Below are 16,243 nucleotides of genomic sequence, written 5' to 3'. Positions count from 1 at the left end.
TGTAGAACAAGGTAACAATGTGGCCGGACGAGGAACGCAGAGACAGAGTCTTTATTGATCAGTGCGTCAGAACAGACACACAATACATTTTTAAACACCCTTGACACACCCTTTCCCACAATCCACTGGGTGAGCGAACCCATCCCTCAGTGCTCGCCACAATATGACCAAATATGAATCTACAGTAAAAAAAAAAAATCTATATATTTAAACGTTTTTTTTGTTTTTATTAGTTTTCCAGAACATAACAATAATTTAATTTTAAGCCAAAAAAAACCCATAGCTGTGTACAAATGCATATAAAAGCTGATAGAACAGTTTCCCTAACGTCCCCTAATGATTATTCAACCAAAACAATAAAGAAACAGTTGAAACAATAGTGATTTAAAAGCCATGCAGGGACAAGAGAAAGATACATTCAGGATCAGCATAGAGTCATACAGAGGCACATTGTCACGTCATAAAAAAACACTTTTACTCAGTAACCACATTACATATGCTTGTGATGTTATTGCTAGAATAACCTTCCCTAGAAAAACATTAAACCAAACGTTTAATTGAGTTCAAAATCCATTCCTGAAACTATTAAAAACACAGATTGTATCTGAAGAGAACATGTGTTTCTATCTGCAAGTCGTGTGCTTTTAGTGTTGGTTGTGAAGGACGTGGCGTGTACCGTGGCTCAGTATTCTTGAGAGTATGGCTCCGGAAACTTTGTACAACCTGATAAACGGTCATTGAGCTTCTTTAACGCCGTATGTATCATTAGAAAGATCCTCTTCTTCTCCCGTCAGCTGGACTTTAATAGCATCGTAACGTGATATGTGTGATATTTACTCGATCGTTGATAGATGTCCAGAGTTATTGCTACATTCTCCACATCATTGATCCTCTGCTGATAGCAATCGATTGGTATTGAGACGCAAATATGCATCACATGATGACCTCGCTTGGTTTATCAGACAGTTGTAAAATATCAAAGCAGTGAAACATTGGAGAGAAATCAAACACATATTCAACTCATAACTCACAGCATCGCACTTCAAATAATATCGTTACTGAAAGCTGTTAATAGAAATAAATATATTTTACAACTATACAAGTTGAAGTTGGAAAGATCAGAAAAGGTAGTTTTTATAAATTCATTGGTAAATACATTCAGGCTGATATTTTTTTGATTATCTGCTGTTGTTAAGATAAGCCTGGAAGACGACTGATTCTTCCGGATGATGAATTCACAGGCATTTCGGAAAGAGGAAAATGCTTGATTTAAAAAGCACTTTGAAATTTCAACTCTTACTAATATGATCATTTTAATAAAGGAAAATCAACTTCTTGCCGTGTTGTGTCAAAATATAGCAGTTTCCTTCTGAGCTGTGAAACATGGATAAACCTTAAGAGTTGGGGGTCTTTGGAGAGGGAGCCCTGTGTTCAGGAAGTCTGGGCACCTTTCTATTAATGCTCATCTGTTTTGCTTCCTCCTTCCAACTTCCCTCTTTTCCTTTCTTCCCGTCTGCTTTGTCCTTATTCTGCCGACACAGTTTGAGAGCTCGAGAGATGAACACGTCCAGGTCGAACAGTCGCTCTTTCTGCTTCACGGGAAGCGACTCCAGGCACTCGACGGGCGTGGGACTCGAGCAGCTGGAGGACAGGGGTGGGGGATGCGATGCAGGTGAGTTGGGGGGTGACGCCGACCGTGGGGGGTGCGGGGAAGAAGGTGATGAAGGGAGGAGAGTCGGGGGAGGATCAGAGGAAGTCAAAGCAGGGATCGGGCTCAGTCGTTCTTTGTCATAGTTGGAGTAGGACTCCTGCACGACCTCCATGAAGTGGAAGACGGGCTGTGAGAGGTCAGTGGGGGAGAGAGGTAGAGGGGGAGACGACGGGTAGCAGGAGGGTGAGAGAGGCTCCAGAGAAGGGATGGAACTGGGTGAGTGAAGCCGATTCTGCGTGCTCTCCACCCAGCGGGTGATCTCTCGGAATAAATCCTCGGTTTCCTCCTCGTCGTCCTCGTCACATTTCAACTCCCCGACGTCCTCCACGCTGCCCTCGAGGGGCTCGGCGGGGGCGGCGAGGTTGTGGGTGTTCTGCTTCCAGTGCGACAGGTCCAGGATCAGCCGGGGTTCGGAGTAGTGCTGCGGCCGCCCTTCTCGCCAGGCTATCTTGTCCAGGTAGGAAGGGGAGCCCACTTTGTAGTCACAGGAGCGACCGCAGTCCAGGTCTCCCGGTCCGTAACCGCAGACCCGGTCCAGCGAGGAGTGGGAGTTCTCCAAGAAGCGCTCGGCGGAGCTACTGTGGGAATACTTCCTCGGATCAACCTGCCGTGGTTTTGCAGGAGATAAAAACAATACACACAATAGAAGCAAAGTATTATTTAGGGATAATATTTAGACAGACCAAAAACAACTTAATAGAACACGGGCAAAGTGCATCCCAGGGGCCACATGCGGCCCTATGACTATATTTATGTGGACCTCATGAGGTCAAAGTAGAACTGATCTGCGTATGTTAAAAAAATATATATTTTTTTTAGTATTTCTTGATCCTCAAAATAAGTTAAGTAAATATTGAGATTTTAGAATTAGAAATGTTTTATTCTTTATCTTCTTAATTTTGTAATGGCTTTAGAAATAACATATTGGCATAGTTGTTTCTTCTTTTTTGTTTTTTAAAAACCTCATCATATTTCGGCTCATCTTTTCTCTTTTCGATGAAAAAAAAGTGTACCTTGGCTCGAAAAAGGTTAAAAAAAAACAACTGAACTACATCATGTTCATATAACGTTTAGCTAAAACAAAATACTACACAAAAAAAAGAAAGAAATCAAACCTTGAATTTAATATGCAAACGATTTACAATTGGATATTGGTATTGGATTAGTTTAGTTTTTTTTTTTTTTTTTTAAACTTATAATAATATAATTAAATAAAAATAATATCAATTAAATATATTATATAGTTAAATCCAATTAAACGTTTCATTTATTTTTTAGTGTAAGATCATTTAAACAAATATTTATGCCTTTGGAGGATCAACACGTCGTGAGCCAAGCACGCCCCATAGTGGTTATAATTAAAATATATATTATTTTTTTAAAGAAAAATTATTTACAGAAAGGATAAAACGTCGCCAATCAGGCAACAGTTTATGCAGTTGTTTGTTTGAAAATGTTGCAAAGTTGAATATTTGTTTTCAGGAATTTTCCAGATCGATATGAAAAGAGCTCACTTGGAAGTCATTCAATTTTGTTGCTAGTCCAGATCACTTATTTTCTTGGCAACTAAGCACCTTGGCAGAGTCATGCACCTTAATAGTGCTTTTTGAGTAATATAAATATACTTCTAATGACCTTATAAACATGCCCTAGTGATAATATTACGTCTCATAATGATTTATTAGTAGTTAACGACAACGATCTACCTGAGCTTCCTCCAACACTGAGGCACAACTGGCCCTGGGGTCCCTCTGCACCTCCTCTTCCTCCGTGGTGTCGTCTACATCCGAGGTATTGTGGCCCGGAGGTGCACAGCGACACCTTCCACCCGACTGCTGCCAGCACATGTCTGTGGACAGACTGCACAAGAGTGTTTAACATCCTCTCTTTGAAGATGAAGGTTTGACGACTCACCTGTCCCAGTGGAGGCTGGAGGCCTGGCTGTTGCTGCTGCTGAGGCCGTGCTCCGTTATCAGGCTGTCCTCCAGCTCGTCCTCGATGTGGAACGGATGCATCGAGGCCGGCTCGTCTTCCGTGCACGAGTACTGCTGGAGGAACGGGTGGCACAGCGCCGCCTCGGCTGTCAGTCGATCCATGGGGTTAAAGGTCAGGATTTGCTCAAGGAAATCCACAGCTGAGAGATCCACGAAAGAAAACAGGTACATATTAAGAATGTGGGTTTAAACAGTGGGTTGGAAAGTACTCATAGAATTAATTGAATCATAATAATAACAATAATAAAAAAAAGTGGGGGGACGCAATGAACAATAAATATTGATCTAGTTTACTCTCTGTTCATTCATAAAACTAATTTAGCACCTTGAATTCTATTGAGAAAGAAAGTTTAAACTTTAAAACCAGCTCCTCACCTTGTGCATCCACTTCAGGAAGCAACTTAGAAAATGGTTTCTTGACCCTCGAAACATGACTGATATAGGAAGGCATTACCTGGGAACACATGGACGAGCATTTTAAACATAAATGTCGGTGATGATTAAACATTCTTTGAGCAGCAACAGGTCAGTCCATGAGGCATCACCTGCAGCAGGTCCCGTCTGTCCTCCTCCCTCAACACTGGCACTGTGTCCAGAATCAGCTGCATCTGCTCCAGCTCATGAGCTCCTGAGGGAGCAACACATAGACAGGGATCACCATCTTGAACTTCAATACAAGAGATAAGAGGGGCCAGAATAATAGCTATTCTTATACAACACAGTACTTAAACAGTACAGCTAATTAAATTTGCCACAATTGCTTCCTGATTAATTTTATGTTGTTACTACCTTCCAGTCCTGTTCTGACTGTTTTTGCTGACAATGGATGATGGAGGTTCCTGACGATGTTCGGCACTCGTCTTGAGCCCACAGCTGTCAGCAATTTGGCAATCTTCACAACCCCACACGCTGTATTTTCTGCTGCCCAGCGTCAGCTTGTTGCTCAATTCCACAAAGTAATATTTGATTCCTCCTTGTACCCCCCGCTGGTTTATTCCTGGGCATCTATGATTCCTGGCAGTTTCACAATCAGCTTCTTTAGTCGCTCTGTTCTTTGGTGAGTTTTTGATTTACTTGGTTCTCTTTGTGTTTATCCCTCAGTGGACCATGTGTCTCGCCAACATCTCATCTGGAATTCCTCTTTTGTGTTGAGATCCACTTTGCCTCCATTTTGTGGATTCTTTGCGGAACTTTGTCTTCGTTGAGCATTTTGTGTTAAATTTGTTGTCTTTTTGTGTCACTTTTGTAAATTCTCTGCACTTCGTTATTTTATTTTAGTAATTTATCGCAAAACGCTAGACATGTGGGCGGCTGTGTGAGAGGTAAGTTACACATCTTCATACTTGTGTCATTATTTTGTATACACTGTAGCTATTAAGTTTCCAGCTCAGTAATATATATAAAAAAAAAAAAGATTAATAGCTGTATATAAGTATTAATCAGTTTGATCTGACAGAAAGTAGATAAATCGATGTACAAATGGAAATGGAAATGGAGCGCTGCGCTTTTATAAACAGCAGGTGGTGCTAGAGTAGCTATAACAAGCAATAGGATGGGTATGTAATGCATTTAAACAAAATGATATTGTGCATTGTTAAAGAATGACTGTGGCCTCCAGCTCTGAGAGCCTCAGTCTGAATCCAGACAAACATCTCAAAAGCCGGATGTTTTACTCAAACGCCGCGACGCCATTGAGCTGATGTGTCCTCACACGGTTGATGGAGTCCAGCTTCAAACTTCATCCAATTTGAAGAGTGACATCATTGTTATTCTCATCACACAAAAACACAGCTCGCGGGACCAAAATAAACAGTCTCTGATGGAGGACAGTCGGCAGACTGTGACCTTCTCTTGACATTTCCTACTGTCAATTACATCCCTCAATGATGAAAAACGCTCCTTCCTGACAGCAGTGATGTCACTGCACTGGGCAGGGAATAGAAAACACCCTTGACAGACACCATTTCACACCTTCCATCTGGATAATATAACCAGCTCTCATTCGTGAATGTGGGAGGACTTTGGAGCAGCAGAGGGCACACAACCTACTGAAGTAGTTTTGTACTTTGTGGTTTGGGTTGATGGGTTTATGTTCAATTAAAATAAATGGTATCAAACAATGGTTCAAACTTGGCTGCACATCATCAGTGTTAGAAATGTTCTGTGGTTAAAACATGTTTTTTGTAGCAGATTTAAATTTAGCATCAATGATCAATAAGTCAAATACATTGTTTGACATCCTTTTATTGAAGTTAAAGATAAAGACTGAAGCTGCATTCTATTTTTGTGACAGTATATAAGGGATCTACCATTAGCAGGGGAAGTTTATGTTACTCTGCAGGACTGTCCGAGATCTGCATTTTTTTTACTTTTTCATTATTGATTTCTTAGCAGTGACACCAGTTATTTATAGATAAGCTGTAGTTATTGATAAAGCTTTTTAACTTTGTTTTCTTTTAATTACTTTTTACACGTTTTCTATATAAATAAAATACAATAATAGTGATATTAATCGTAAAAAAGTATTCATTTTTGTCTTTATTTTGCCTTTGATACATTGTTTTGCCGCATTCCTTTATTTTTCATTGTATTTAAACTAATCATTTTCTTTCTTTTGAATTCAACTTTTTTTTACTTTCTTGATTTTATTTTTAATCTAAATAATAATAAATAATGAAGTAAGTAAGTAAGTTTTATTTCTAAAGCACCTTTCACCGTCTAGTCTTTCACGGTCATATGGCACTTAAACAACAAAACAATACTCTTTTAAAAATACATACAAATTTTAAAACTTTAATAGGTCAAGACAGTATATGTTTTTTGTCTTTTATCTATCATATTGATATTCTTTTCTTATTTCCTAGTATAATGACCATCATCTGGGATTTGTACTTCAGTACTTCTGAATGTATTTTCAACTTTATATTTTCAAGTTAATTTTGTAACCTATTAAGATCTTAATGGATGGTAATATTTGTCTACTTGTAAACATGCACTATTTAAAAATTTGGCAGTGGTATCTTTATTATTATATAGTTGACGTGTTAGCTTTTTTAAAGAAAGTGCCGCTGCAGAACACTAAATGCTTTTACTTAATCATCCATGCTAGTAGTTGCTAATTATGCTAACAGCTAACTCTGCTATTATGGATTAAAAACTCAACAACGCATCTTAAAACATGGTTAAAACTACTTTTAAATATGAAAATATATATTTAATAAATATATATAAGAATCTGCAAAGTCACAACATACCTGCAAACAACATGCGTCCAGTTAGCATCTCAGCTAATATGCAGCCGGCGGCCCACATGTCGATGGCCTTGGTGTAGTTGTTTGGAGAAAGAAGAAGGCGAGGAGAACAGTACCATTTGGTGACCAGACCCTCCGACAAGTGGCCCTGCGGAGCAGAACAACAACAAAAAAAGAGGCATAAACAACTGCTTCCCTTTTACAAGCAAGAGCGTGTGAAGGCAGTTATTTTTGGCATCAAAAAAAAGGGGAAACGGAGTCTCGCTCGGGAACGTTGGAATCAAACCCAGATACGTTTCTTCATTTACTATCAGAATGTGAAATATTCTCCTTAATCTCTGAGAGCGCTTCTGATACTTTGATGCTCAGGATATAGAACGACTTCAGCTTCTCATTAAAACGTCTCTGACACGCTTTTCTTTTTTGTGAATCATCCGCCGCATGAATAATACACACTTGGAGTACAAACCAGTAACAAATATAAACTATTAAAAATGTTGCAGCGAGATCAAGAATCGACACAAACCGAATGATCTCTTCAAAGCTGCGCTCATTATTTTTTATTTCATTACAAAACTACACTGCTGTCGCACAACTTGGCACTTTGTGTGTAATTAATTTTACTGATGTCAATCGCTTCCAAATGATACCGTTTTGGCTCCGACCACGAGCAGCTGTTCTCAAATATCACAGCAGATGTTTGCCAATGATCGTCCAAAAAAAACAAAACAACGCTGTGATCACAAGCATCCTTTCACTGCCCTTCAGTCATCCTTCCTTCACTCCGACAGACCTCTCCAGTGGGCTCTACACAGGGACCACCAGAGGGGATTTTTCATGCTGAATTCCAGACATTGTTTTCCACATTAAGCAAACAGTGAATCCAAAACATTTGGAGCGGCGAGGGAAATGGCTCAGACTCTTTGTTTTTTTCCATTATCTGAACATAAGTCTTGCTCTCATCCTGTCCTGCTGTGTGTCAGCGGATGACGCAGCAGAAACCGATGCTGACGCTCGATTACATTCTGACAAACTCACCTGACTTTGTTCGGAGCTACGTTGTCCGATCAAAGGACGCTGGAATATAAACAAGGCGAAGTGTTGGTGCTTAGAAAAATGAAAACTATCGGCTTCGTCAAAAATAATAATGTTTTATTGAACCAAAGACATGGAATGTGTTGCATTGGGATCACATTTAGTCAGGTTTTAAAGTCTAATTTGTAATTACCTGTTTTTAGCTATATTTTTTATAATAGCTTATATTATTAAAAGGTATATTCATTAATGTTTTTTATCAATGTTTTTTATTTTACTTTGTCAAGATGTGACACAGCATACTAAATTATAGGCTTTAGTTGTGTGTTTGTTTGTGACAGAATAACTAAAAAGAAAAGATAATTTAATACATTTTAAATTAAACATTTTCCTTGTTATTTGCTTACTTGTTTTTTTATTCTTATTAACTTGTACGTCTTCCAGTATGAACAAAACCAAAAATGTTAAACTTTATAAAACAGAGACTTCGGTAAAATCACTAAAATAAATTTTACAAAAATAGTATCAAATGTGTCAGTATTAGTGATTCAAGACTAGTGGTCTGAGAAAATATTGATAAAGCAATATATCGCAAGGTTGTTTTTCATGATACTTTATCAATATTCAACAGCACTTTATCAATTCTTCATTTGGCGTATTTATTAAGTTAAGTTATTGTACGATTTTCATAAAGTGTGTATCAAATGAAATACTATTTTTTTATTAACAATTAACATGTAAATATATACCGATTTTTTTTCATTTTTGTGTTGCAATTAAACCTCCAGCCACTAGATGGTGTCATTACATCAACACCAGAGTCAAGTACTCGACAATACTACAAAAATATCCTTGTTACTTCAGTATTGTATTTGTATCCTATCAGACTCTTGCCAATACACAATCCTATTCCAGATATTGCTGGCTCTGGAATGTAGCAGAGCTAACATCAGTGATGCTAAGCTAAGTGCTGATGTTACTCATCCTGCATCACTTTGACTTTCATCTCCTGAACGTCGACTTTACTTCGGAAAAGTTGAGCCTCCGGAAGTGAACCTGTCGGCGGCTCATCAAACATCATTTTGAAGCACTGCAGTCAAAACAGCGTTTGCACACTGATCACGACAGCGGGAGCAGCAGGGAGTTTCATCTCGTGAGCTATTTCTGAATTTCAATTCCACCCCCAAAATAACCACCAAATTATTTTTTTGCTTTTGCATTATTGACGCAAGAATGGAAGTTACGATTGTTCTTCTCTCTCAGGTGGACACTGGTGGGAGGTCAGATGGAGATCAGATAATTAAATAGATCTTTATATGTCAGTTTCTTCTCAGGTTAAATCAATGTTTAGATGATGAGTGTTCAAGAATGTCACTCAATTCTTCAAACTGTCATTTTTCTCTGCACTTTCCTTCACCTTGTTTAGTCTTTGAAAACTTGATCCTGTTCTGTTCTTTCTCCCAAATCACCCCATGTTCTTTTTCATTTCCAAGCACCCCCGTGAGTGTGTGTGTGTGTGTGTGTGTGTGTGTGTGTGTGTGTGTGTGTGTGTGTGTGTGTGTGTGTGTGTGTGTGTGTGTTGGCAACCAGCTGATCCTGTGTCCTGCACTGTTCCGCACCGACAAGGATCAGCTTTCATCCGAGCTCCTCACATAAGAGGCGTCTAGTGTTACAGCTTCACTGGTGCGACGACAATTTACACGTAATCAGCGAAGGACTAATCTCTCAGCGGGTTTCTAGCTGACACACACACACACACACACACACACACACACACACACACACACACGAACACTCACACACACACACACACACACACAAACACACACACACACACAGACACACACACACACACACACACACAGTGTGAGGTTTAATGAAGCGCGTTAAACCTGTGTGATAACAGATAGAAAGATATATAAAACATATAGACTGAAAACACTATAAAAACAGCAACACTGTAAAAAAAACATCTGCCAAGAAGCTCATTTCACTCCAGTTCATAGGAGCACCAGAACACAATAATAATAAAAACTATTTAAAAATTAAAATCAAATAACAAAAGTAAAATATTAAATTAAAATACATTTTTCAGGAATTTATTTGACTTGATGGAAATTACCGTTTTCTAACTGGGAACAAAATGTTTAACCCCATCACAACCTGGTTATAAATAAAATATGTTGCCAATTAAACCAATTGTAAGTGAAATTTTATGACATAGTTATTATTATGGGCTGCATCGATGTTTGTCACCGTGCCTCATGAATCCCGGAAGTCTCCACCTCCAAGGGACTCGATGGATAAACAAAGCGGGGCGTGATTACAGCTGGGTGGAGAAGGAGTGAAGACATTATTACATCATAATGGACTCCACACTCGTAACCTCTCATTCGCCGAGATTTCAGACAGGGAGGAGTTTATATAGTAATAAGTTCAAAACATGGTCATTATGAGAGACTTAACTGCATCTTGGAGAGACATTTGAAACATGTGAGTGAGTCAGGAGAGTTGGGTTTTGGAGTGAAGCCATGATTACGTCATAATGGACTCCACACTCGTAACCTCTCATTCGTCGAGATTTCAGACAGGGAGGAACTTTATAAAATTTTTAACATGGTCATGATGAGAGATTTACTGCATCTTGGAGAGGAAGATAATGACGTTTGAAACATGTGTTAGTCAGGAGAGTTGGGTTTTCTCATGAGTTGCCCTTGAATGTTCTTAAGTGCACCTCAAAATCCGAGAAAATATGGTAACCGTCAGCATAAATAATCATTAGAAACACTAATAATTAAAAAAAACGATCTTACCTTGTGGGAATAGTGCGGGTCGACCACTCGGGCCAGACCGAAGTCCCCGATCTTGAGCAGGAGCTGGTCGGTGTTGACGAAGATGTTGGCAGGCTTCAGGTCTCTGTGCAGAACGTTGGCGGAGTGGATGAACTTCAGTCCTCGCAGCAGCTGGTAGAACAGCAGCGTGGCGTGACCTGTGGACGCCACAGAGTTACTCGCTTGTTACTCATGAGCTCAAGTAAAGGGAGGCGTTGATGACCCCGGCGGTCACAGCCCACTCCTGCTCTTGAAGCCACTTCAGGTGGAGAAAGAAAGATGGAGAGGAGGAGGAAATAATGAAGGCTCAGGGGCCAAATATGTCCCGCTAAGTAATTTTATGTGGTTTATGGTTGGCTTGAATGAAAGTGGATTATTGTTCATGTTGATATCGTGATGTATTTAGATACTTGTTTTTGTTATCAACAATTATTGGAGACCTTGACTGCTAGAAGATTTTGGGGCTTTGTATAGTTGAGTTTTGACACCCCACGGGGGAGTGGAAGAGTAGATGTAAGGAGGCGAAGAAGAAAAATGAAGAGAAAGAAGATGATCGAAAGAAAGAATAGATATTGGAGAGACAGAAGAAAGGAACGAAGAAGAGGGATGAGAAGGATTTAAAGGAGTAAATGAAGAAAGAAGTTCTTATGTCCGTTGATTCTCTCACCGGTGGACAGCGGTCCCTGCTCCAGCAGCCGGGCCAGGTCCGTCTCCATGCACTCCTGGATGATGTACAGGGCGCTGAGCTGGGCCGGGTCCTGAGGCAGGGGTCGTCCGTACGGCGCCAGCACCTCGTGCACCCGGACCACGTTCTCGTGGCGCAGCCGCCGGGTGATCTTCACCTCCCTCAGGGCGTGCTTCACCGTCACCGGGTCCCTCATCACCAGCTTCTTGATGGCCACGCGCTGCCCGGAGCGCTGGTCCGTGGCCGACAGGACCAGCCCCGTGACGCCCTGGCCCAGGGGTCGGAGGTCGACGAAATGGCCGCCGAGGTCGAAACCGTGCAGGAAGAGAGGGGTGTCTTGCCGGGCCATGATGGCTCGATCTGGAAGCATATGAATTCACGGTGAAACTTCTTTCATAAACTACAGCAAAAGTGAAGAAAAGCGACATAACCTGGTAAATATTTACCATTTTCCTCGTGACACTGGATGAGGAAGTGATTCTCTGCTCCACAGATGTTTGCAGATGTACATTTAATCTCTCGCCATCTTCCTCACGCACATGTAGTCGTGTTAACACTGGTCTGGGCTGGCGTATCCATAGTAACGGCTCTCTGGGAGCGGCGGACTGGCGCGTCGTCGACGACTCATCGGACAGAGGCGGGCGGAACCGACTCACTTCGGCTCGGGTCGGAGGGAGTGGGCGGGGCTAATTGGGGTGGAGATCAATGGGATTCTGTGGGTTCCTCCTCGTCCTCCATGGCAGCAGCAGCTGTCTCATTCAGTCGTACCGTCAGATCCTGAGCAGTGTGTGCAAATGAGTGCATGTGTTTAATCCTCCCGCTAATCCGCTTCCTGTTGCCTTCTCATGAACGGAGGGATTCACCCGGGCAGCATCAGGTCGCCGTGGTCACAATGGATGGATCCTGCTATTAGCTACATCACTCGTCGGCACATCTGCTGCTGCAGGACACACAGGAGACCATGAATGAAAGTCAACAGAGTTTACTGACGGAGATACAGGAGACTTTGTTTGATGATACTGGTGATGGTTCAACACTTGAATCGGAGAGGACCTTTTATAGGCAATTCTTGATGTATAAAAGTATCAATATTGTCTGCTTTTGTTTAACTACTATTGATGACATCATAATGGCTGTTTTGTTTCAAAAAGATAAGACAGCTTTGACATTTAAAGAGAACATGTCTTCCAGAAATACATATGCAGTGGTGGAGGTCGTTCACCTTGACCTAAAGATGACAAAAGGGATACAAAAAATTAGTAATTGTGGGCCTTTTGGTCACATTGACCCTGAGATAACACATGGGTTAAGGTGCTGTCATGTTTCCTGTTAATGGTGCTTTATTTTGTTCGTCATCTTCCTGTTCTGTGTTCATGTTTTACTGTGAGAGTTCAACTGAGGTGCACACAACTGAGATGAGATGTGGTGGTTTCTTCCCCTTCTTAAGGAGCTCAGGAAAAAGAATAAATTGCCAGATGATGGCGTCTCCTGACTAGGTTTGACTCATTTCGACATTTCTTTTTTCTCTTTTAAGTTTGCTGGTGTGAGTCCAGTCTCCTGCTTTTCTGGGTTGTTTTTTTGGGCCAAGTTTGTCCACATTTTTTGCCTGTGTGTATTTTTATTTATTAAAGAAAGTTTTTGACATTACTCATGTTTGTGATTGCTTCTGCTATTGGGACTTTCCACAGCTAAGCAAATTAACTTAAAACTTAGATACAGTTGTAATATAATAATACTACTTTATTGTAATCAAATATCAACAATATTAATTATTAAATAATGATAAACAAACATGTCAATCAGATACGATATGTTAAGGGTTCCATAAATACAGTCAAGTGGCCAGACTTTTTCCCATGTGTTCCAGATTGACTTGAGATTGCATTTTTACTGACTAGCTAAACTACACCTTAGTTAAAATGTTCCTTCTCATTCTGTTAACGTTACACATTATTTGCTTGCTTAAAACCTTGGCTCCTACAGGGGTTTATTGACCATCAGGACGGGAATGAATCAAAATAAATTTTTCATATATGTTTTTAAATAAACAGATATTTAACAAAAGCATAATCTTATCTTGTAAATACTTTATATTTGATTTAAAAAAATTGAATTAGATATATATAGAACTATATATATATATGTTTGGTTACTCTACGTGGTAACACTATGTTTCCCAAATTTCTTGATCAAAATGACTCATTTGTTTAGTATTTATATTAAAAATTCATTTCCGAAGCTGTTTTCGTACCATTTTGATTATTTAAATGGGATTTCAAGCTCCTAAAATATGTCTGACCCGAGAGCAGTAAAAAGTCGTCGCCAGGCAACTATGTTTTAGTGGTGACGCCTGCAATGTCTTAGATAAGTTATGTCAGATATAATTGGTCGTTAAAAGTGCATTTTTAATCTGATCCGAACCAGATATTTGTAGTTGTACGTCAGGCACGTGAAGGTACCACCAGGTGATTGACCACAAATATGGGGAGCAAGCCTTGATGTTCTCCATTAGTCCCTCATTCACGGTACCAGGGTTCCTGGTGTGAGAGGTCCGACCGGTATCTCCGGACCTCAGGCTCATCTGAGTGTGGAGTGTAAGGCGCACAGACAGAAGGAGCTGACTAGTCGGTGGGAGGTGCAGCTCTGGACTGGAGTTGATAAATAATGCATCACCACTGGAGATGGCTCCTCTCACTGCCTTTATCCATCAGCTTATGCAACACGAATCAAATATTTTTGAGAAGATAAAGCCGCGGCTTCTTTGTGAAATATAAATACACGCCTTTGACGGTTATTTTTACCCCGAACAAACAGAAACATTCTCACAGATAATCATAGGTGATAAAAAATATGATTTTCTTTCTCATTCATCCAGGAGACATTGTCAGTATGATATTTGACAAAGGTTGTGAGGGACACAGTTTATAGTTTCATTTTTTTAATTGAATTTTAAAACTTGAAATATGGAGAGAAAAATAAATAATAATAATAAAAATAATACATTAATTATGTAAGGGGACGAATATACATCATATCAAGATTAATTCGGAAATATTTTCTATTTATTTACCAATAATTCTTTCACTATCTTTACAGGAAGTTATTTAACATTAACCCTTTTTAAATGAATTATCTCATACATGTTTGCATTCTCTATGCTATCCTCACAGTTATTCACCTTCTCTTTATTTTTTGTGCATATTTTTCTCATTTTTTCTTACTTCCTCTTCTTTTTTCAATTATTATCTATGTTTTCTATTCTGTCCTTGTATCTAACATGAAGCTTTGATACGAATCTCTTGCAGAGCAATAACCACTATTTATATCTAGATTCAGTTGGACGTTCCAAGAAGCTGCTAATGTATCTCACAACTATGTTGAGGGTCTTGGTTCACATGAATGGAAAGAAGACTCGGAATCAATTCTTAGAAATTACATATTAAAGTCACTATCATTCAAGCCAGTTTCTCTGTCAATATATAAAATAATAAAACACAATGTTAATCTCATTGAATATCACTTGAAAAATACTAAACTAACGACTTTCCTGATTTAACATTTTGAATTTTAGATAATGTGTTAAGTGCCTGAAAACTTCAACAACAAAAATTGTGAAATGAAAAGACGAGTTTATTATTAATTTCTTCAATAGTAGAAAATATGTGTCAGTCTGAAGATAATGAATTCAATAATTAAAATAGTACAATTAACAATACATTTATTAGAACAAGTCAACAATATTGTTTTAATCTTACTAGTATATCCACATATATTGTTCACATGTTGTTGTGTCTAACAGTGTGTGTTCATGGAGTGTGTGTTCATGGAGTGTGTGTTCATGGAGTGTGTGTGTGTGTGCTGGTGCAGCTGCCTTTGTGTTGACACTGTTACGCCCCGCTGACACAACAAAAACACTCGCGAACGAAACATCTTCTCAGAAACAAAGTGAATAAATGTGTAAGGTGTGAAAAGCTTGAACACGACCCTCCATCTGTCTCTATTCTAACTGGAACAAGAAGCTCCGGGACTCACCGGAGATCCGCGGAGATCCAGCCGCGAGCAGGAGAAGGAAAGACTGAGAGGAAAAGTCTCTTCTCTCGCTCCTTTTCTGGGATGTATTGAGAGAGTCTGGACGAGGATCTGTGAAGATGAAGCAGCGGTTGTTATCTGAGCTCCGCTGCTGCTGAGCAGATCTCAGTCTCACACACACACACACACACACACACTGCAGCAGCACCGATGAAGTACCTCCTCGCATCCCCTCTCTCTCTGAAGCCCCCTCCTCTCTTCCACTGCCTCCCAATGGGACACTGACCTCACTGGACCTCCCATCACACCAACTTATTAAGAATAAATAACAATATTGATCATGTTCGACAACATCAGAAATAATTATTATACTCACTTGAAATACATTAAAAAACACCAACAATAAAATGAGGACTTGTTGTTGTGTCTAGAGCTGGGCGGACAAGCAGCAGTTAAAAGAGATACAACTTCCAAAAGAAATATGAATATGTACCTTGTTTTGTTATCATAAAACATTTCTTGAACGTTTAAATAAAACACATTGGATCGTTTTTGTCACAGATTTTTTTTTAAAACAAAAGAAATCTCCTTGGCAGCAGCAACAATAGATGTTGGATGGAGTTTGAAAGTAAAAGGTAAAGGGATTTTGCTGTGATGAATAGATGATTGTTGGATTCATAATCGATGAACTATTTATGGATGGATGA

At 39.6% G+C, this 16,243-nt stretch overlaps 1 protein-coding gene across 1 annotated transcript; it reads right to left on the bottom strand.

Annotated features, from left to right (window-relative positions):
• Positions 1-104: 104 nt before the first annotated feature.
• On the bottom strand, positions 105-15,700 carry mapk4 (mitogen-activated protein kinase 4). The gene is made up of 10 exons (XM_087791408.1): positions 15,540-15,700; positions 11,954-12,447; positions 11,490-11,867; positions 10,805-10,980; positions 6,960-7,104; positions 4,251-4,333; positions 4,081-4,159; positions 3,626-3,845; positions 3,418-3,571; positions 105-2,315 (listed from the first exon to the last, which is right to left on the bottom strand). The coding sequence occupies exons 3-10, from the start codon at positions 11,854-11,856 to the stop codon at positions 1,395-1,397; spliced, it is 2,145 nt and encodes a 714-aa protein (XP_087647534.1). The 5' UTR covers positions 11,857-11,867; positions 11,954-12,447; positions 15,540-15,700; the 3' UTR covers positions 105-1,394.
• Positions 15,701-16,243: the final 543 nt, after the last annotated feature.

This window comes from Callionymus lyra, chromosome 1 (assembly GCF_982586985.1).
Source record: "Callionymus lyra chromosome 1, fCalLyr1.hap1.1, whole genome shotgun sequence".
In the NCBI taxonomy this organism is placed as follows: Eukaryota; Metazoa; Chordata; class Actinopteri; order Syngnathiformes; family Callionymidae; genus Callionymus; species Callionymus lyra.
This window is presented reverse-complemented; position numbering and strand designations above follow the sequence as displayed.